Genomic DNA, 22944 nt, shown 5'->3' on the forward strand with positions numbered 1-22944 from the left:
ATCAAGTTGAATGAAGTTTTTTTTCGCATTGTGCTCTATCCCGACGTTCCTTTATGGTTGACGAATTGCTTTCAGTTTGTTTACCCATGGTCCATGTACTCCCATGCACCTATTCCGATCAAACCGTGAAAGGGATTTCGAGTTCTCCCCTTTAGCTATAATTATAGTTCCCACAAATCCAATATTACTTTGGCGACTTGAGCATTATATTGATCTTGCTGCGGTACATATACATAACTTAACCTTCTATCTCTAATCGCCTCATTCTAAGAAAGTTCGTCTTGTTGGGACGTCATGTTCTGAACACCCATCCAGACTGATCAGGAGACTAAAGGAATACTCACCGATAGGACAGCGCTGGTCAACAAAAGGTAAATATACAAAGCGATGAGGAAAACATGACATGTCGTATTCAAACCGACTGAACCTTTTAAAATACTGGGGTGGATTTCACAAAGAGTTCAGACAAGTCTTCTCGAATTAGGACGAGTAAATCGTCCCATGGGTTTTTGATATCTCCTAGGACTAGTCTTTAGTTTCGACTATATTATAGTTTAAGTCCTAACTATTTTAAGCGCTTTGTTCTTATAACGCTATATAAATACTCCTTATTTTATTCCAACTTGTGAAATCGATCCTGCTGGACACCTTTAGTATTGTAGGGGCTACAGCTTTCCATTGCTCGATACCAAGTCAGTTTCTATACTAACAAATAATGTTGAGCAATCACCAAAAGTGTCCAGTGCCTTTAATTTTTTATTTACCCTTGCCCAATGTGGTTAGGTAAGTCTGGATTTGCGATCACAAGGTTTATAGGATTTGAGGCATTGCATGGTGGGGTATCAATATATATTTGGTTGAATGTCAGACAACTCGTCCGTCGGACAACTCGTCCGTTCGGGCAACTCGACGGTTCAGACAACTCGACGGTTCGGACAACTCGACGGTCCCGACAACTCGACTTTGAGACAACTCGACGGATGGCCAAGGTCGACGGTTGAGCGGCCGACCTCCGTTTAATACTGTCATGTTTACACGAACTTTCCTGTATAATTCCTGCGATTCTATAATAATGATCATTATTATTTACCAATTATTATTTATCACAAGAAGTGTGGTGTTCCAGTGAAGCCATACTTGCAGAAACATATGTTAGTGACTATCTCGAGACTTTGTGTAAAAAACAGACTATGTTTTATGAGTATGACCATATGGTATGACTCTATGTGTTGCCAGCTAGCAGTTGTCTTCAATTTATTCAAAATAAAAGGTTTAAAAAACACAATTAAAACATTAACTAAGTAAAACATTATACAGCTCTATTATTAGAAGATTTACTTTTATTTACTTTATTACCAACAACAATAACAACTCGATCATTGCTCTATGGTACAAGCAATGAAAATGCCGCGGGGTCATGGTAAAAAAAAAAAAAAAAAATCAACTATCCATTTGCCCGGATATAAACCCACCCACCATAATATACCCCCTCCCCCCGGGGAACGCCCTTGCATCATTGCCAAGTCGCTAGTCAGTACATCCCCACCCCAGGCCGCTATTTACCCCCTCCCGCCCCGCGCTGAGCCCCGTCACGGCCATCCGTCGACTTGTCTTGACCCCAAGTCGAGTTGTCTTACGGTTGAATAAATCATCCGTCGAGTTGTCCGAACCGTCGAGTTGTCTGAACCGTCGAGTTGTCCGAACGGACGAGTTGTCCGACGGACGAGTTGTCTGGTCTCCATTTGGTTTGCGGTAACACCATGTGTGTATCTACTTGCCAGGTAGAGTTGTTCTTAGGGAACTGTCTTGCTTTATTCTACTGCCGTGGAGTAGATAATCGGAGGTTCGGGAGACTTCTCAGTTCTGAAAAGAACTGTCCTGCTTTATAACTATTACCAGGGCGGATGGTATAGATATACTGGACTACTACTTTAGCTTATAGGATCGTAATAACTGTACTGCCGCGGAGTCAGTTCGGAATTGGTCTCAACGTTTCGACTAGCTTGCTCTAGTCATCGTCAGGAGACTGCTGATCACAAGGTTGTTAGGGTTCGAATCCTATCTAGCTAAAAGCTGATTTCACAATGACTAGAATAAGTGTTCTTTAAAAACCAATGTTTGTAGTTTTGTAGGAGGGAGGTTGGCTGTTGTCAGGTGTTTATATCCCCTTGTATGTATTTGCCAAGTTCTCTTGACAGGAAGAGCATTAAGACACCGAGCCCGAAACATTATAACAAAGTTAATTGTATAGTGCTACCTTTGGTATAGTTTTGTATTTAAGTAAGAAAAAATGGGCCCGTTGGATACCACTTTTCCGAACCAGTTCTTTTGATACTTGTTTGCATTTATCCCTGAACGGGGGGGGGGGGGGGCATTTTCCAGGAATCTTTTTAATTGTTATGTGTGAATAATCAATAACATGATTATGAAGAAGACTTAACGTCTAGACTCTTTGATCATTGCTATGTGGGCTGAACAATAACTGCTGTTTGGGCTATAGGAGTATAGCCTCATCTAAAGCCCTATTCACGCTGCAGCAATTTAACAGGGCATCCTTGCTTAATTAAGCATGGTTGTAAAATAAAGCAATACCATTGACATAAACTTACAAGGGACCTTGAACAGAGTAAAACGACGTCCTTTCACATGACACAATTTTTACAACCATGTTACTTTAGCAGGGTACCCTTGCTTAATTGCCCTCGTGTAAAAGGGGCTTTAAGGGTAACGCTCAGACGAGGGGTTAAACTAGCCCTTAATCCAAAAGTGCTAACAACTTAAAAAAATAATCCTCTGTTTGATAGTATCACACTGTTGTTTTATAACACGAGGAATCATCCATCAGGAACATTAAACCAAAGAAGACAAAACGAAACATATGAAAAAACCACGATCCCTTGCTCTATGCACCGTACCCCACGGATGAAGCTTCCCACCTTGTTGGGCTGTTATGACTCTCTTTTATTATCGGTCTTATTTTTATAGTCACCAATAATGAACACAATCAAGGAGCTATGGTTCATAAATTCAGAAACCTTTCTCAGGTTTGCATCCGTCCTTCATGGTTACTTGCAAGCGTTGTAAATTACTTTAAAAAAAGTGTTACGTAACTTTACGCCCACACTATTTGAATGATAATCCCATTATCCAAACAGTGATCAAAAGAGATCAATCAATGCAATCGATTATGCTGAATATTATCATGAGGGTAGAAAACACACGCCCAGGGACGGTCCAGACATCCTTGGAAATATAGAATGAATTTATAAAATGATACCTATTGAATCGATATACATGTATATACAGAGAAATACACCTGGAAACTTCGTTTTGACCATGGGGAAGTGCACAATAAAAGTCAATACCGAATCAATACAAGTTCTTTTAAGTAGGATTCGAAACTTTGCATAATAGTAAAGGTTTGCGGTAACACCATCTAATGATAATCTTTAAATGAGTTGGGGTGATTCTGAATAGAACCGTTGGTTTCAACTCGACGTTTCGATCAGTATGCTCTGATCGTCTTGTGGAGAAAGCTTCTTTTAAGATCATTGCTAAACAAAGATGGCAGGAGAAATGTCTATTGTTTTGCGGTAATACCATTGTGTGTATATGTGTTCTTTTAAGAACTTATGATCCTGCTTTATGGAAAGGTCACCGCGGTAACACTTTGGAGGTAGCTCCATGATTCAGCTACCGCGGAGTAGATAACTTAACTTAACTTAATTACATTTATAAAGTGCCTAAAGCGCTTTAACACTGTTTAAAGCGCTGTCAGTCAAAATATTAACATGCAGGATAAAAACATGAGCAAAAATGTATTATTGGAATTCGGGAGACTTCTCATTATCATGGAGGCTTATCCCTCCATGTTCAATAGCGCGGAGTGAGATAAGACTGGTATCAATGTCAACAACTAGCTTGCTCTAGTCATCGTCAGGAGACTGGAAAGGAAAACGGTCGTTATAGAATGTGCACGCGGTAGTACACCTCTCTTTCATTTCCTCCGTTGGCAACCATTTTGGGCCAAGTAGTTCATGGGGCAATATTGCTTCTTTCAATAACTTTATAACCCTTAAAGGTCCAAACAAAGAATGTGAAACTGTATTTTGTTTACGTGCTTGTGACGTCATCAGGAATGATCATCGAGAAGACCACTCGAGGCAAAACTTCGACCGCAAAAAAACTTGACCATTAATAGAATTAACAACTTGTCACCCGGTGTAAACAAAATGTTCACAGTGATCAGTTTGCCAACGTTGACCTACATAGCATTGATGGTTACCAGCCAAAGTTCAAGTACACCAATGCACAAAATCTTCCATAGTATGCATTATAGAATAAACAACTTGTCATTGCTACTTTATGATCATCGCGTACCGTGTACCAAATCATTATTTATTATATTTTTGATAAGCGTAATGTTGTAGATTATTGTATAAAAAATTTGAAGATGTGGTAATCCATAAAATTTCATCAAACGGTGACCAAAATCTCTCAACGTTTTCACGATTTGTTTACAGGAGAAGTTAGTTCTCTGCACGGCATACCGGCAACAACCTGTGAGTTTTCACCCTATGGTTGGCTGCCCGTCCAGCCATACCCTCCCTGCCACATACACCCCTGCCACTGTGACGACCGTTGGATGGTCACAGTATTTAAAAGCCCATTTTCAAGGTGATTTTATACAATTTGTTATCAATTGTTTTTTACGGGTAAGGACATGACTTAAACAAAGATGGCGGCGAAGTTCCTGGTAACTCCAGAGGCGGCTAAAGCTGAACTCGCATGGAAGACACGGTGGTGACTACATGGTGAGGATCTTTCGGGTAAGGTTAACATTTTTATTTTTATTTAATTTCGTTGATTGATTCCGATTGCTAAGCCAAGGACTCTTAGAAAAGTGAACTTCTGAATCACCTTTATCACCGAGTGCAGCCATCTTAAATCACTCCCATTGATATCAATGTTACCAAACCGAGGATTGAAGAACAAAATAGTCTGGTTCCTATTTGCAAAATGGTTACTGGCATTCACAAATGATATCGATGCGGGGAACATGACGAAGATTGACCCCCAGAGATGTAACCCTGGGAAAACTCGCACAGGGACTTATAAAGTTGAGGTAACTCGTCCTAACTCGATCATTTAGACTAGTCTGAACCCTTTGTGCAATCCAACCTAGTGCATTCAAAGACCTCTAAAAATTGGACACAATGATACATGAACAAAATCAAAAATTTCTACCGTTTCCGAAAAACACAGTTATGATTTTGGGCTGATGTCATCATTCTTGTAAACCACATAAAATCCAACGTTTGACCCTTGAACTATTGTAGGGACAGTGATAGACTTTTATTCAAACAAAATGGTCATCAGGGGATTACTAAATACCTTGACACCAATAGGCTAGGACATGTCAACTTAATTGTTTATAATATTAAATGTCAATACAGGTATAATAGACTTTGGAGGCGAGTCATAAAACGGTGGGGTTATAGTTTACCTTTTGACTGCTCTCAGATCAGCTCTGAATAATTCATGCTGATCATGTTCCATTTTTAATAGTATTTATTGACAACAGGGTTGAAGCCGCCAGCCACGGGACAGACCACAGCAGTTGAAACAGGACCCGTGGTTTAACAAGGAAGTCGTCATAGCAATTTAGAGAACCTTCATTGGTAGAAACAAACCGGTACGGAACTGGACTAACTGTGTACTGTCACGTCACTCGAGCACGTGTTCCTGAACAAACCCGACAGAATCTTCATCGGTTGGTATCAATTGGTGTTAAGAGAGTTACGTCCAGTTAACACTGAGTTATTGTAAACGCCACTTTACCAAAGCTATCCCAAATGATCAGTTATTGCCCGAACACTGGAGCTTTTTTAGCGAAGAATATATACGAGAACCAGAAAAACCAAGTTGTTAAACACCCTGCTGAGAATGGCTGTATTACCGAGTCAATCAATACCAACGGTCACTTTCGAAAAAGTAACTCCGAACACATGAATGGTCACGTGGTGTCTTCCAGTCCATCCGATCTGGGACCAGGGTTCACGATAGTTGAGCCACCGACGGAGATCGTCCCCAGGGTGGCTGTTGACAAGATGGCTCCTACACCGGATTCTTTACACACTAAAAAGACGACCAATCATGTCCGATTCAGTCAAGACGCGCCCTCTGACTTCTCAGACCCTCTCCTTGCCGAGTCACCGCGCAAGGATCGCAAAACACACCCAAAACTGAAGAACCAGTCTACTCAGACAGACATTAGTCTTCTAAAGTATTCTAAGCTTGAAGTCCGCTTGAAAAGATCCTCTAACTCCTCAAGAGAATCCGATAATACTGTTTTGCACTACAGAGACACCCCACCCACAGCGTCTTGGTCCTGCAGTTCCAGCTTGTCCGGTTCGGTGTCATCCTTGTCGGATAGAGCGCCCGGGAGCCCCGACGGTGCAGACTCTGTATTCTCGGCGGTCTCTCCTGCTCCGAGTTCGGTCGAGGAGATCCCTCTGAGTGCCATCTTGATTGGAGACAGTGGCACAGGGAAAACGTGCCTCGTCGCCCGCCTGGCTGAAGACTTATTCATGGGCAATAATTACGATGTTACAGTAGGTGAGTGAAACAAGTGAAACAATGGTCCTGATTGGTCAGGTTATTTTCTCAAGAGTTAAATGAATTAACCTATCGTTCTTTAGAGACTGCCTTATTTTGCCGTTTGCTCAACTTGATTTTTGCCAGGCGTGTATTTCAATGTGACATTCATTTGCAGTGCAGGTTCCGTGGTTTATATTTTCTTCAAAAGCCAAACTTCAAGAAATTTACAAATTGCCCCCTCTTCCATAAAACTACATTTACTTTAATCAAAGGGGTCGTTCCTGTAGCAATGTTTTAAATCAACAGCTCTCCGTAGCTCTTTAACCAAGTAAGTTTTTATGGTTATTATTTTTTGAGTAAAATGAATACAGTCGCTAAAATCTTGTTTACTTGGCATTATGAGATGTTTGGTGTATAGTAGCATCATTGAACTCATCGCTGTAATCCACGATTGGTCTTCACAAGTCAACAACATGATACTTATCATTGGACTAATTATCACGAGGGTCTAAGGTTGTCGTCCGGGAAGGAGGGGGGGGGGGCACAACTGTTCAAAACAACAATCACAAGGCCTCAATGAATCACGGGTACATTACAACTTTACCCTTGAGGCATTTCGAGGCCGAAAATGAAACACTTGGCACGGGAAATTTAATTTGAGTTTACCATACCCCCCCGGTATGAACTGCTGGTCGAGTATAGAGTAGGGCTGGGTCGAGACAGCGACCGCCAGTTTTGGTTTACACTGTTTTTGCAAATCGAACAAACACAATGTTATCACCAACACAAACGGAAACAAAGATCCCGGCAGTCACTCGACTTCCGCTGACGTCACAGTGTGTAGGATGAAGTTATTTTTGTTTATTGACACCACATCAACATAAAATAGTTTTTTAATTTTATTTTTACGTAAGTATGTTCTCATGCACATTTTGGGGGATTTTGTTCATACATAATATTAAAAGCAAGTAATTCCTTTTCTTTTTTTTCAATACCTGTTCGATAGTTTAAATCCTTTACATGTAGATATACACAATAAATTAAACGTTGAACATTTCATTTTAAAAGGTCACGTGTCACGTTGTTGAGGTATCGCCGAAATCCGGAATGATGCCTATAGGAATTCACAATTTCAGAAACATTACCTCAACTACCGGCGGTGACGCTTCTCAGATTCAAATGTTGGGTCATAAAAATTGATATGTTTTTTTCCATGACCACACTCCTTTGAAGTGAAATGTTTCTCAAATAGTTTTATACTATCGAAAGCTTCTGAAGTCTTCTATATTTAAGTATCTTGTCCGAAAGTTTTAGTACAAACTTCATAATCTTATTAAACAAAACCAAAACATTGTTACTGGCCTCACGTTTTGACCCTTTTAGAGTCTTTTTGAGTCTTCTTCTGAGGATATTATTTTAAACAATCAAGAACAAAATTTCACTCTCTGTTTTACCCAATGTCTGTACTCGGTAGGCATTGACTTCAACATCGCTAGGGTGGTCTTACCGGACGGTAGACCGGTCCGTCTGCAGCTCTGGGACACGGCAGGGCAAGAGAAGTACCGGTCTATCACAAGCTCGTACTACCGTAAGGCGATGGGTGTTCTCCTAGTTTATGATGTCTGCCGAAGAGATTCCCTGCAAAATATTTTGCACGTTTGGAAGAAAGAAGTTGAGAAGGTAAACCTGAGTTAAATTTAGTTAAATTTGTGTTCGTTTATGTTTGCTTTATTTAATTCTTTATGCTAATAATTATTTTGAGTATTTACCAATAGTGTCCTGTGCCTTTAAGGGCAGTGGACACTATTGGTAATTACTCAAAATAATTATAAGCATAAAACCTTTCTTGGTGACAAGTAATGGGGAAAGGTTGGTGGTATAAAACATTGTGAGAAACAGCTCCCTCTGAAGTGCCATAGTTTTGGAGAAAGAAGTAATTTTTCCACGAATTTATTTATTTATTATTATCTCGCAACTTTGATGACCGATTGAGCTCAAATGTTCACAGGTTTGTTATTTTATACATATGTTGAGATACACCAACTGTGAAGGCTAGTCTTTGACAATTACCAATAGTGTCCACTGCCTTTAATAATGTTCTACATTTAATTTTGATGCTTAATTGCAGTATGCAGAGCCAGATGTAGTGTTAATGTTAGTCGGTAACAAGATGGATCTTGACGACCACCGGACAATCACAACACGAGTAGGAGCCAAGGTACTAGACTAATTTAGAGCCACTTTATTTTGTACAATAATTTTGACTTTAACTCAAGTTCACTTGTTCCAAAAACAGCCGAGCAGGTTTTTATACAAAAAGCTGATGAAACCGTCTGTATAATCTCGAAGAAATTAAATTAAGATTGGTATGTTCTTGAGTTGAGCTATTAACACAATGTGCCTGTAGGAAGTCAACACTCGTTGACTCTTTCCGCTCTCGTCAGTTTATTTTTTATTTTTGAGAAGTATTCATAATTAATGTCAACAGGTTGCGGTAGAGCTTGGTGCGTCATTTTACGAAGTCAGCGCGAAAGAAGACCTTAATGTTAAGATGGCCTTCAAGGCGTTCGCGCAGGACATCCTGGAAAATGTGGCAAGTAACTTTTTAAAATTAATGTACTACAATAGCAAAAAAGGAGACTTTTGAACGCTAGGTGGCAGCAGACTTACCACGTATTACCTGTAGTAAGTCTGCTACCACCAAGTGTCCGTTCCACATTGTGTCATTGGATTTTGTGTAACAAACAGTCGGACTTTAATCAGCTTTAATTAGAAGTTCTCGCCCTACTCGAACGTACCTTTTCACAGAGTGGTTCTCTTTTAACGTGGTTCTCTCTTAATCTTACCAGGTAGCAGTATTATTATTAGGATAAAAAGCAATTCCGTAAATGTTAACATTTCAAAAAACGGTGTTTTTTTCTGTTTGGTTTGCAGTATGCTTCGCGGAACCCATGTATGAGCCCGAGCGCAGTTCGCTTAGACAACATCACCAACCATGCCAGAGCCGACAAGAAGGGGAGGAACAACAGTTTGTGTTACTGCTGATAGAGGGCGCTATAGTCTACCTCATCTTTGTACCTTTTCGCAATACCAGGTGTGTAAGCGCTAAAAACTGTTGAATGAGGTGCATGCTGGTCTAGCTAGCGATCAAAATTGATCGCTATAGCTAGACCAGCATGCACCGCATTCCACCTAACGCGCGCGTACAGAGTGGATGGAGTTAATGCTTGTCTCGAGGAGCCCGGCGGTGGACCCATTGAGGTGGGGCGCCCAGTACGCAATTCTACACTATGAAATTGCCACTGTCGGAAGTGGTTTTCAACGTAGACTTAGCTTTCTTAAATCGATTCAAAAAAGGGAATCCTTAAAAAACAAAATCCGGAATTTGGGAATAATACTATATTACAGGAAAAAATGCGTATGGGTCATGTCTTCGTACAGGGGATTTAGAATGATTCTTCCGTGGTGTTCTTTTGGGATCAAATCCTTGTTATGTCAGGTAGACTTTGCCCTCCGTATTCCTTACACCCCCCCCTACTCCTTACCCCCTTCTACCCGAACAATAAACTGCTCTTTGGTCAAAATGTTGCTTTCTACCTCAAAATGAATGCAGTTGCATAGAAGCACATTAATTAATGAGTGTATTATTTTCTTATAACTGCTTTATTAAAGCCTAGGTATTTATACACATTGTGAATGGGTAGGCCTAACTTCATTCATGTATTTATTTGGATCCAAAAGTTTTTAAAATCTATAAGGAAAAGCGCTGTTTCTTGTGAAAGACACTGAGATGTATTTAGAATTAAATTCTTGTTATCTTGTCTCATGTAATTGTAATAATGAGTAAATATATGCCCCTTTTGTTGGATATTTGGGACACCCTTCGTTGTTGACAAAGTTTGGGAGAGAACCGTTCTTATCAATAAGCAGTAACTCCCCTTTTTCTACAAATCCTAGTATTTTTATCCCAGGAGTAACCCTAAACTAAACAACTTGTGTTAAACTTAACAAACGGATTGAGAAATATGTATTTGGTTTGCGGTAACACCATGTGTGTATCTACTTGCCAGGTAGAGTTTGTTCTTAGAGAACTGTATTGCTTTAATTTGGTTTGCGGTAACACCACGTGTGTATCTACTTGCCAGGTAGAGTTTGTTCTTAGAGAACTGTCTTGCGTTATTCTACTACCGCAGATTTGAAAAAGCAAGATAGAAATACATCTACGAATCTACGTTTTGAAACATTATTTGTATTGACACGGCAAACACAATGACTACCCCCTGTCAAATTCTTTATTTAAAACAAAAATTGAAATTATACTCGAAATATTTGTTAGTAAGCATAGGAACATACTTGGTAACGAGCAATTGAGAGCTGTTGATATAGTATAAAACATTGTGAGAAACAGTTCCCTCTGAAGTAGCGTAGTTTTTGAGAAAAAAAAGTTATTTCTCACTCAACATATTACATGAAATCAGGCCTGAATCCCCATTTTAGGCATCTTAAAGCAAACATAATTGTATGCAACAAGGTTGTTTTTTCTTTCATTAATCTCTTGCATTAGCAAGTTCGATGACCAATGGAATCAAAATTTTCACAGATTTGTTATTTGATGCATTTAGTTTTGATACATCGAATGCGAGTACTGGTCATTGACAATTATCTAAGGTGTCCAGTGCTTATAAGGCATACATGTATATCCCAAGGGCGTTGACAACAAATGAAATTGATGACGTCACAGAGTTGTCAATTTATTATTCTGCATCGTTTCCTTTTGTGTCACTTAGGAAATGTTTTAATCAACAAAGTCAAAGCAGTATGCAAATTGGGAAATGTTTACTGCTAATTATTGATCATTCATCTTTTATTTTAATTTTGCTCCATATTTTGAATTGGTGGTTTTGTTTTAATGCATTTCATTAACCGAGTACATTGACCCTTCATCATGTATTATCATGAAGACGAGCGGAGTATACTGCTCGAAACGTCGATACCACACCCGGTTCTGATTCCAAGAACCGACAATTCTCATAAAAGAGTTTTGTACATAGTCGACCCGCAAGTTTACTTTATGGTTTTTCTTGAAGCACAACACATCGTGGAAATTATGATCACTTCGTGCCGTTTGGATGTGATGAAGAGTGTTACGATTATAAGAACTGTTGATATTATTACTTCAAAGTATTATTTGAAACAGAATTTTAAAAAATAGTAATTTGCCAGTCACGAAATACTATTAATATATTTTGAAATAGCTGTTTTTGACTTTAGTTTGAGAACGTTGCGTGCAATGAAGGTTAGTAGGTGCAGGGATGAAGTTAGTATAGTTGAGTGCAATTATAAATAATTGTTATAAATTTATGACTTAAATTTAAAAGTAATGCGATTTGACTTATTCGCCTTATGTGTATATACATGTACTTAAAGATTGAACTGACATTACGAATAAAATAATGTTGTTGTGGAGCGCAATTGTTTTATTATGAATATTGTTATATCACTCCGATCGTCAAGGCCCAGTTTCGTAAAGCTGCTTAAAGCACAACAAGTAGCTAAGCACAAACAAAAATTGTGCTTACATGAATTAGGTAACCAGCCAAAATACCATGTCATATTATTCATTATTTCTGACTGGTATCCTGCTTATTGTTGCTAATCACAAACATGGTAAGGAAAATGTTGTGCTATACTGGGCCCTGGTTTGAGATAATACAAGGGCTGGGGGGGGGGGCGGGGGTCTGCATTTTCAGGCCATAATGTTGAGTATAATATTGATATACGGCACTATTGTTCCTAACTATAAGTTGTGTTTTGATTGGGGGACAGCAAAAGGAAGATCTTTGGTGACGATCAGAAACACAAAATGGCAATTTTTATATATAATTAGCTGTTTCGTAGCGAAGCGCAGCGAAACAGCTCTTGTTTTTGTTAAAGTTTTTTTTATTATTATTATTTTTTTTTTTATTTGTCATCTTCAGAAAAATTTCATATAAGTGCTGATTTGCAATGTTCCCAATGAGCAATTGCAATGAAATTTTCAGGGATGAAAGGTATTGGTGCAATGATCATTGCGAAACAAGGATGTCATTATGACATAATCAGAAGTCACGTGACGTCATCTTAAAGGTGTTGTATTTTAAATGTTTGAAAATTTATAACAAATCAGCCACAAGAGACCGTAGGTTTCTGTTTGCGGGATTGGGGAGGGATAAATAAGGTCTTCATTTTGTTTCGTGTGCGTGACCTCACATGACCTCTACTTCCGGTCGAAACCGGAAGTGGCCCTCTAATTCAAAATTGGAAAAAGATATGAAGTTGCTTTTAACGATGTTAGTGCGTGGCAAGGGTGGGCAGTTCAAAAAAAATACCAATGACGTCTCAAAATGCAACAGCGCCCTCTAGCGGCAGGTTGAAAACTCGTCAAAATGGACTTTTTGAAGATGTGTGTGGTGAAGTTTTTTGTAATCACTTCAAATTTTACACACACGTTAACTGTCAGGCAGCCATCATATGTGTGAAGTTTCAGATCAATGACGTCATCGGGGGTCACGTGACGCGGCCTTAAAGGTGCACTTTTTGAACTAATATAACTCCCTAAGTAATTATGCGATCATGTTGAAACTTGGTAGGTTGTTGGATATTGACAAGTTCTTATGAAATATTAAAGGACGTCATGATGACGTCATCACATGATTTTTTATAATTTTTTCAATTTTTGCACCTTTAACACATAAATTGCTATCTGAATATGGTATAATCCAAATTATTTTTTATTTATGCCACACTGGGCAAAATTGCTTTGAATACCCAACAAATTTAAAACTCAGTTGAGAAATTTGAATTTTTTTTTGACGAAACAGCTCTGCATTTGTGCACAAATGCAATTTAGCTCTAGTTTTTTTTTCGTTTGATATGTGATACTACCAATTTATCTTTCCAAATTTGAAGGACCGTTTTGCGGTCTGCTTTTGTGTTAACTATTTTTGAAAATTATAATTTCCTCAGAGCTGTTCATATTGCATACGAGTCTACGGTACAAGGGTCAAACAATAGGGGGGGGGGGGTCTAACAGTTTACATCACAGGTGATAAGTCAAAGTTCCATGGACGGTAACCTAACTAGCGGTAGCTACTGTATGTAGGCTCGACCATTGAACCATAAGCTACGAGCCCATACACAGGTGAATGCCGTTGTATGTAGGAATTTGTTACGAATGATGATTATTAGACTGTCACCCATGTCACTGAGTTAAGGAATGTTGGGTTGGGTTTAAATTGTGTAAAACTTCAAGCATCAATGAGAGATCTCGCCGTGGATATTAAATGCAAACTATTCCGGAAGGCCTCGTTGATCTGTGGTTCTTATAACGCAACCAGAAACCTGTTGCATGTGCTAGGGACTTTCCTAATCACGCAGTTTCGACGTGGTACAGTGGAGAGTATGTTGATCTACATTACGAGTGAATAACAACATTTTGAATAGGCTAAACCCAAATCAGACTAAATCTACCCCGGGGTGAGTGGTCTAATCACGGTGTGGTCACCCCCCTTTCCCCGGTCGAGTTCATGATCTCGGTGGTTTATTGTTGCATGCTAAAGTGTGACTATCCTCGGTAACTGGAGGGACTCGTGATGCCAAATTGGGGTTCCAGTGTTAGCGTTGATTCATAACGTATACCAAGGTAGACGGTGGTTTACCCCTCCTCACTGGGGGCTGGGTGAGTATACAGCTATATATTACCCTAAATCTGTAAGTGCCAAACATTGCACCACTATTGTTCTATGCATTTCTCCATGCTCTATGCTCTATGCTCTATACGTGGATGTAGAATTAAACCCAGCTGTCTATGCACTACCCTCCATGCTATGATGGTGTAGTCCCGTTTATTATCAGAGGTTTGACAATAATTTTCCTTTAACTTGGACGACAATGGTTACCCGAAGGCGGTTTAGAATAACCGTTGAATCAAGGCCATGACTCGGCCTCAAAATACTTGCATACAGGCTGCTTTGTTGCATCATTATCCCTGAATACCCTTATCCCTTCCTCTGTGGTTGCATGCAGAGTCTGCCGACCAAACTGGGCTTGTATGGTGGGAGGCACCAGTCTAAAAAAACAAAAATGAACCGAGTGGTTGCTCAACACTCGGCCAGGCGGTAATAAGCTCAGCGTGATCATGGAAGTAGCCTCCTTTACTTGTATTTATTATATTCCGTGGTATATAATTGGGTAAGCACGTTAGAGGTTATGATTAGAAAGCAGCCACATGTCAACAATACAGCCCCTTTAAGTCTTGCTCTTCAAAGCCAGGTAAAAAGAAATACCAGTTGATCGTCCGGATTTTTCCCCCAAAAGAGGAGGATAGAGCCATACAAGCATTTTAATTCAACTGACCACCAACTCTTCAGTTTAAAGTCCCACTTACTTAATGTGTAGTTACAAGTTCATAACAGATTAGGAATACACATAAAATGTGTCTTTTTGGGGGAAACTTAGTAAAATAAAATAAAAATGTTCCCCTAAGTTAACTTAAATCTGTCCTAACTATCTCAACACAGTGTGCTCCTTTTACAACAACAGTTTCCACCCTTTAATGCGTCCGATCGCTCGATGCGCTGACAAAATCAAGAGAAAGAAAGTCCTTGTTTTATGGACAAACCCTACAAAGGCCTTTGTTTGGTATACCCTTTCCGAATAAAAGTTCGGCTCGGATAGTTTCTTAATGGAGGTGGTTTCTTGAAGGCTAAAATGACAACACAGTACGTCGAGGTTCTGGATAGAGCATGTGGGATGGAGTGGTGAGAAATCATACGGTTGCACTGCGTGTAAATTCAAGGGTGGTTGGTACCTCTGAAGATGGTTGGTCTTGACGTTTCGACTAGACAATTCCAACCTCGTCGGGTTATAGGCCAGATAAGAAGATAATTTAGTTTCCTGGGCCCAATTTCCACATAGAGCTGCTTTTAAAGCAGAAAATTTTGCTAATCAATTTGCTGCTATCGGATAGCAGAAATGGGCAGGATACCAGTCACAAATTGTACTCGTGATATTCTTCTCTTGGCTGGCAACCTTATCCTGGTAAGCATAATTGGTTTCTGCTTACTTCTTGTGGTCACGGGTCATTTGGCATTGGACTGCAGACCAAACACATTGTAGCAGCGTCCTTCGCAACTCGGCTTCTCAGTTTCGATCTGGTGGATTATGCCTCCAAAGTTGTTATTATTAAAGATACAATGGTCGACGTGTATAATAGTCTCCTAATACAACAACAATTGTTTATTTTGGTTATGTAACAACCACATCAAAACCTGAACAATGGCCTTCTGATAATAATACCTAACTCTAACTTCTATTGCATCTGAAAGGCTACCCGTCAGCAGCGAGTCGTGGTAATAAATCAGTGCCGGTGTCGCATGCAATTATGTCCTCTATGCAATACTATCCGGAGTACATTATTGCATATGCAATATTGTCCGCCGGACGGTTTTGCATATGCAATCGTGTCCGCCTGGATACATTTGCATATGCAGTAGTGTCCGCTCCCGTGCAAAACCGTCCTTGCAGTAAATTAAACGCCCTTGGTCGACTGAACACGTTCGCCATTTTTTTTTACAAGCATGGCGGACACAATTGCATCCGACACCGGGACGCTTAACATTTTTATTTGTATTTATTTTGACCTTACAGTGATAATGAACGGAGTGCTGGCGCGACACACAAGGGACACATACACAGGGATTCCCCACAAGGACCACCCCTATAAGATTCTACTAGTCGGGGGCTCCAGTGTCGGCAAGACGTGCATTCTAAGACGTTTTGTTGACGGGGAATTCCCGTGTAAATGCAAGGCAACTCTAGGTAAGGGCCTTTCTGTTGTTGTTGACATTGTTGTTGTTGTTGTTGTTGTTGTTGTTGTTGTTGTTGTTGTTGTTGTTGTTGTTGTTTGTTGTTTATTGTTTTAATTATGTTCCCAACCCTACGAAACTCAGCAAAGCTCCCATTGTTATGAAATCGCAAACAACCTTTGGGACAGGCACAGACAACTGGCGCCCATAACAAGGGACGTCGGTCTTCGGCTCTCGTGTGAAAAGGGCTTGAGGGGACTCAAACATAAGCTAATAACACTGAGATATTATTGGTGGCAAAGTTGACACTGTCAATGTGTGTCTCGGTGAATTCCGGAATAACTTGACGTTTTGACCTAATTTCCTTCTGAAGTAGCTTAGTGAACTTTCGACGTAAACATTACAATTGCTAGACACGTTTTTAAACATGTCGGTTTTAGCTCATTGTTCTATCTCTGCGCATGCGTCACGGTTTGATTCGCAACCTTTAGTTTACGAATTCGAGTGTGACCCCAAACTCCGAGTGTGACCCCAAACTCATCTATCACAGTCCTGTTTCTGGACCTGTCACTGACAGACGGTAGATAAATACTGAACCTTTACGGTTCATAGGGTCAATATTAAGGGGCGACTAGTGTGACTAGCATGCCGAAGCCGCGACTATTTGAATCCCGCCGGGTTTCACTAGTCGCCCAGGCCCCCCAAAAAGACTGCTAGCTTTGTTAACAAATTTACACATAGAGCAAGATTTGACTTACATGTTTATTTCTCTTTGGTGTTGTTACTACGTGCCCATTTTCTATGGCGCTCATTGTTATCATCAGCCCATCCCTGATATCGCTTTGCGAATTTCGGTTTCAATTTGAAGTATTATTTTACCACACATACCTGTCAAACGCAACGAGTTTCACAAGTGGCATACGTAATACTGTTTGAAAGGAAAAATGCACTTGTATGCATGTACAAAAGTGTTTTGGTTTTGTTTTTAGAAAGAGAGAGAGAGAGTATATGCATTTAACATTCCATATACGAGTTAAACATTATTGTATGGAAACTATCTGAATCAGATGTAGTTTAAAGTGAAAGTACACGTTTGGTAATTACACAAAACAAATATTAACTTAAAAACTGACTTGGTACCTAGCATTGGAGAGCTGTTGATAGTATAAAGTATTGTGGGAAACGACTCCCTCTGAAGTAATGTAGTTTTTGAAAAAGAGGTAATTTCTCACTAAAATATAAAAAGACTTCTATGCTAGAAGTCTTTTATTCCCACATGAAAGCACACAAATTCGTCCAACAAGGTTGTTTTTTCTTTCATCATTTTCTCCCAACTCCGATGATCATTGAGCCCAATTTTCACAGGTTTGTTATTTTATGCATATATTGAGATACACCAAGTGAAAACACTGGTCTTTTACAATTACCAATATTGTACCTTACCGTTAAATCAAATCGCCCATTCTCAAAACTTCCTCATTGGTTTCCTTTCACCTCGTGCACGGGGTGAAAGGAAACCAATGAGGAAGTTTTCCGTGGTTTAATTTCAAAGCTCTCTGTTGCTCGTTGTATCCAAGTAATTTTGTTTTGCTAAACAATTATTTTGAGTGCGTGTCCAGTGCCTTTTAATGTGACTACAAACGTATACATTCTCTTTTGATAAATCTCAGGTTTGGATTTCAAGATTAGATGCGTACAAGTACAAGACCAATTGATTAAGATGCAGTTATGGGACACTTCGGGACAGGAGAGGTTTCGATCTATGACGCAAGCGTACTACCGTGGTGCGGCTGGTGTCATGCTCGTCTATGACGTCACAGAGGGAAGGACTCTAGAGGGTCTATACGGTTGGCTCTCAGATATCAAAACGGTAAAGGCAAGTTAGGGTTGGATTCACAGGCATATAGTTGGAAATATTTTATTAAGGCAGCTTGTCATCTGCAGTTAAGTAATGTTGGCTGGAAACATAATACGATTATATGTATATATAGAGAAATAATCTATTTAGGAGAACTATTAAAAATCAAACTCTCACCTTGTCGCTAGACAGAACCATCCAAGGAAAAACAACACAAACGTCTAATAGGTTTTGTCTTATTCTAAGAACTATGAAGCAATATTTTTTTCCATCTTTGATCTTAGTACGCCCCGGAGGATGTGGATATCATTTTGTTGGGAAATAAGTGCGACACGGTGGAGCAGCGTATGGTTTCATTTGAAGCCGGCGAAGAGGTAAGATTTGACCCATCATTTTCTTTCCCCTCTCCGCTAAAAATAAGAAAAAGGAAAGATAAACCAAACACATTAACGAGCCTCTATACCCCAGGAACTGTGTTTATTTTTTAGGCAATCCTTCCGGCTACAGCTGTTTCTTTTTCCTTCCTCTGTATTTTAATTGCTCATGGCTGTATCTTTGAATGTTTTTACATCTGCATTAACAGGCTTTCGAGCTACAGTGTTTAATTATACTTTTGTTGATCCTGGCCATCACATTAGGGTTGTTTTGTAATTTCCTGTGCCCTTACTGTTTTTCTTGCTTTGTGTTTACTTTTGTACATGTACTTATATTATCTAGCTGACATACTGTCTGCTTGTATTTGTAATTGTTTAATTGCCAAATAAAGAATAAGAATAAGAATAAGAAAACTGTACTTGTTTATCTACGCGAGAAATAAAAGTCAGAAACAAAGTGCAACCAATGATCATAACCCAAAGTGAACTTTAGGCTCCGAATTTGTTGTTGGCCGGATCACTTTTTACAAAAGTTAAACTGTCAAAACAAACAACGAATTTGGTATAAATTATAATTATACAAACAAAATAAAAAATATTGTGAAATAACCATGTCGACAGTGTCAACCTTTTGTTAAGTAGGCCTATCAATGCAGATGGCTTTGTAAATCAGGATTATTTCTATTGGCAGATTTTGAACTTGACTGGGAAACTCGGGGACACAAGGAAATTCTAATTTAAAAAGATGGCAGAAATTTGCGCAACTATAATGTTCTTCCTGTTTTCCCATCCCTAGTTTGCGAGACGCCATGGATTGAAATTCTTTGAGACCAGTGCCCAAGATAACACGAATATATCGGATGCTTTCGAGTCCATGGCCTACCTTCTTGCAAATAAAGTGACAGAGGTAGGTCATCATCATCAGCCCCCCCCCCACCGACCCCCCCCCCCCCCAACCCACCATCACCATCATCCCAAAAACTCCCAGAAACTTTTGTTTGTGCTAAAAATGTCATCCATGTATTGTAGGACCATCTTCTGCATCTCTCCTACGCCTACGCCAGGAGTTTCTTTTAGACAGACATGACGCATTGTAAATGGTCACTATTATTATAATTATTATGACTATTTAATTAATTCTTGATTTTAACAGACGAGGAAACGAGTCAACAGTGTAGCGGTAACATCTCCTGATTCTAATGGAAATCCTTCGAAGTTAAGATGGAAAGATGGACTGAAACCCAATTGTTCTTGCTAGCTGCGGACCCAGAAGATGTCACTTTCCTTTTACCTTGAAACAAACTTGAAACTTCGTCAGTGAGTTTTCCCGCGCCCGACTGAAGCATAAGATACACGCTGGCTCTGGAGGCAGGTTTCTGGCGCTATTCACGAGCCTCGAAGTGTGACGTAAGATGTTCAGGCTAATGTTTACTCGATCTTGACAACTTTGACTATAAACTGCGTATTATCAGCAAAACTTATCAACTGAGGGCGCTCTGTCTACCCAATTGACCCCTATCAGGGTGCAGCAATCTTTAATTTCTCCTATTTATAATAATGTTACCAAACCAAGGCCTGAAGAACAAAAGTCTGGTTCCTAGTTGCAAAATTATTATTAGCGTTCATTATTGTTATTCGATACGAGGAACATGACCAAGATGGAGACAGAATGACAAAGGTCTATAGGCTAAGATCAACGATCTAATGCTGACTTGAAGTGTCGAGACGCAGACAGCAAAATGTGGACAGTTTTGTGGATTCTGTGATCGGTGGATGCAGGCATCTTTGGAGTCGATACCGAAGTTATAGTTCATTGGATAACATGGAAATGGCCCGAGATAAAATCGGTGTACTCTTTAATGCCATGTTTTTCTTTATTGATTTTCAAAATCAAACCCGTTTAGATTTGAGTCACCTTCAAATAAAGTCTTTTAGTAGGATTTTAAAAATAATTATTTGTTCTTTATCGATTGTTTGCAATAATTATGACGAAGAAAGCATTGCCAGGTGGCTTAGGGAAATCTGTCAACTGAGGATTCTACCCCCCCCCCCTTAGGAAATTAGCATGGGCTGAGAGAGGTTTATTCAAAATAGGGCGATATCAGAACAATTTTACACACGGGTGGCAATAATTATGGGAGGACAGAATCTTCTTGGCTTTTGGCAAGAAGGCTATAATCTTATTGCCAAATATTGGTTGCAATAGGTTCAGAAACGTGTTTTCATTTAGCGAATTGGATGAAGTGACGGTTCATTTAATATAAAATTTATTTCGTTATTCAGTGATGTTGTTTATGCTTTAATTGAGCGGTCCCACGGCTCGCTATTTGTTTAATGTACATGATACTCTACGAAGAATCTACTAAAATTGTAAAGCTTTTGTTTGCATGCCTAACTTAAAACTCATGTGCTATGAAATGTATTAATTTGTTACTAAAGATGTTCATTATTATTTTAGAAACCGCGTTGCCTGTTTGGTGCTCTAGGACAACTTTAAGAATGGTACGCAATATTTAAAGAATTATTTTTACACAATTGACAACTAAAACCCGCTTCATACTCACTGCGAAGTTATTTTTGGTGACACAATAATCGGTATGCGCTGTTTAGGCAATATTGTGACGGGCTGAACTTGTTTCAAAAATTATTCAAATTTAATTTAATTTTCAAAGATTTCTCTTAATGTACAGTTATTTTTTTAAATGAATATTCTTTTCCGTTTTTGATAAGAAGATGCGAATAAAATAATCTGGGAAATGTAGTGAGGCGTCTTTTTCTTCATTGTTTGTAATTGCATGGTCAGTCCGAATGATGTTGAAACACAACAAGATCCGGGTGCTTTTGCACATGAGTTTCAGTTTCGTGCATCGTGTGTACAAAGGGGAAAACACGAAAAGAAAACACCAATGGCTGTCACGGTGCGGTACTTGAAGTGTTATTCATCACCAGCCCCTAGTACAAAACCGAGATGCCCAATATTGGTCATGGACCACAGCCACATGATATACCAGCTACCGCCAGTAGGCTGGTACCTTTGCTGATTGTTCCCTTGGTACCCAGACTCGGCTAACCACCTTGCTTGGGAATGGTTCTCAAGGAAGATATAACTAGCTCTCCACCGTGAAACACATTGGAAGATACAGATGTGAGTATCGTGTAGGCCTACATCATTTTCCCACAGACTCACAGGCCCACATTCAAATTTTGCTCTAAATTACACAAGGCTGTAGCCTTGCATCTTTTTTCCAAGTTTTTCACTAAATTACACAAGGCTATAGGCCTAGGCTATAGTATAACCTTTTTCATATTTTGTTCTAAATTACACAAGGCCTTGCATCTGTTTAGTCAAAATTTGCTCTTTTTTGCTTTTTGGGTCAAACTTTGCCCTAAATACACAAGGCTATAGCCTTGCATCTTTTTTCAAATTTTACAGGAAAATACACAAGGTTAAAGCGTTGCAACTTTTTTTTTCTAGTTTTGCTCTAAATTTCACAAGGCCTTGCATCTTTTTAGTCAAAATTTTCTTTTTTTTCAACTTTACAAGGAACGAGCAGCAAAGCTAGGAATGAGCAGCAAAGCTTACCCCCATGTTAGCTAAATTACATCACGCACCAAAACCCATGTCCCTCATGGCTTACCCCTGTAGCTACACGAATAACGGTTTGCCTGAGAGCCGCGGGACCCGGGTTCAATTCCCACTGCTGTCTCTTTTTTCTTTTTTGCTTTGACGTAGTGAGTGAATTATATAAGTAGTATAAAAATCATCTCCAAACACCAGCGGGCACTGTGGCGACACGGTGTACTGGATAGTTCAATTGCGTGCAATCCAGAGCTGGGACACCGGTTCGAATCCTACCTGTACCAAGAGGGACATGACTTTTACTGCTTGCACCAGTAATGGATTGGGGTCCGTCATGTCTATCCCCAAATTAGGTGTGGATGAAAATATTCCGTGTGGGAGAGTAAAGGAGGGACCGGGACTGGCAAGTCCCTTAAGGGTTCTAATGGGTGATCACCACGCTGGTTTCGATCAGACTTTGAGTCCCCTGAATGCCTGGTCGTCACTCTGACTAACTCTTTTCACAAATTTACTCTAACTTTATACTTAAGCAACTATATGTACATAAGGCCTTGTGAACTTATCAAAGTTTGCCAGAAAATGGAACTAATAAAAAGTTTTCCTGAAAATTTTCGCAAGGCCATTTTGGGTCAAACTTTGCCCAAATTTTTTTCACAAGGCTTATCAAATTTTACCAGAAAATCTTCA

The 22944-nt window shown here is 39.5% G+C and overlaps 2 protein-coding genes across 6 annotated transcripts; both read left to right on the forward strand.

Moving 5' to 3' along the window:
- The first annotated feature begins 97 nt into the window (after nucleotides 1-97).
- On the forward strand, nucleotides 98-12061 carry LOC139952160 (uncharacterized). Of its 3 annotated transcripts, none has more exons than XM_071951151.1 (7): nucleotides 98-371; nucleotides 4524-4829; nucleotides 5585-6618; nucleotides 8075-8280; nucleotides 8729-8818; nucleotides 9089-9193; nucleotides 9535-12061. In XM_071951151.1, the coding sequence occupies exons 3-7, from the start codon at nucleotides 5856-5858 to the stop codon at nucleotides 9643-9645; spliced, it is 1275 nt and encodes a 424-aa protein (XP_071807252.1). In that variant the 5' UTR covers nucleotides 98-371; nucleotides 4524-4829; nucleotides 5585-5855; the 3' UTR covers nucleotides 9646-12061. The 3 variants fall into 3 exon arrangements, with proteins under 3 accessions (XP_071807252.1, XP_071807250.1, XP_071807251.1); XM_071951149.1 differs by having other exon boundaries at nucleotides 4721-4829; XM_071951150.1 differs by lacking the exon at nucleotides 98-371 and having other exon boundaries at nucleotides 4412-4829.
- A 1686-nt stretch (nucleotides 12062-13747) lies between these two features.
- On the forward strand, nucleotides 13748-21426 carry LOC139952162 (ras-related protein Rab-13-like). 3 transcript variants are annotated; one of them, XM_071951159.1, is made up of 6 exons: nucleotides 13748-14059; nucleotides 16288-16458; nucleotides 18116-18315; nucleotides 18588-18677; nucleotides 19474-19584; nucleotides 19831-21426. In XM_071951159.1, exons 1-6 carry the CDS (start codon nucleotides 13897-13899, stop codon nucleotides 19933-19935), a joined length of 840 nt encoding a protein of 279 aa, XP_071807260.1. In that variant the 5' UTR covers nucleotides 13748-13896; the 3' UTR covers nucleotides 19936-21426. The 3 variants fall into 3 exon arrangements, with proteins under 3 accessions (XP_071807260.1, XP_071807258.1, XP_071807259.1); XM_071951157.1 differs by lacking the exon at nucleotides 13748-14059 and adding an exon at nucleotides 14078-14317; XM_071951158.1 differs by lacking the exon at nucleotides 13748-14059 and adding an exon at nucleotides 14735-14829.
- The last annotated feature ends 1518 nt before the right edge of the window (nucleotides 21427-22944 follow it).

This window comes from Asterias amurensis, chromosome 20, assembly GCF_032118995.1.
Source record: "Asterias amurensis chromosome 20, ASM3211899v1".
NCBI lineage: Eukaryota > Metazoa > Echinodermata > Asteroidea > Forcipulatida > Asteriidae > Asterias > Asterias amurensis.

Coding starts and splice junctions, on each gene's coding strand:
- LOC139952160 (XM_071951151.1), top strand. CDS start 5,856: ATGATCAGTTATTGCCCGAACACTGGAGCTTTTTTAGCGAAGAATATA. Junction 8,281..8,728: donor GGAAGAAAGAAGTTGAGAAG/GTAAACCTGAGT, acceptor GCTTAATTGCAG/TATGCAGAGCCAGATGTAGT. Junction 9,194..9,534: donor AGGACATCCTGGAAAATGTG/GCAAGTAACTTT, acceptor TTTGGTTTGCAG/TATGCTTCGCGGAACCCATG.
- LOC139952162 (XM_071951159.1), top strand. CDS start 13,897: ATGAGAGATCTCGCCGTGGATATTAAATGCAAACTATTCCGGAAGGCC. Junction 14,060..16,287: donor TATGTTGATCTACATTACGA/GTGAATAACAAC, acceptor TTGACCTTACAG/TGATAATGAACGGAGTGCTG. Junction 18,316..18,587: donor GGCTCTCAGATATCAAAACG/GTAAAGGCAAGT, acceptor CTTTGATCTTAG/TACGCCCCGGAGGATGTGGA.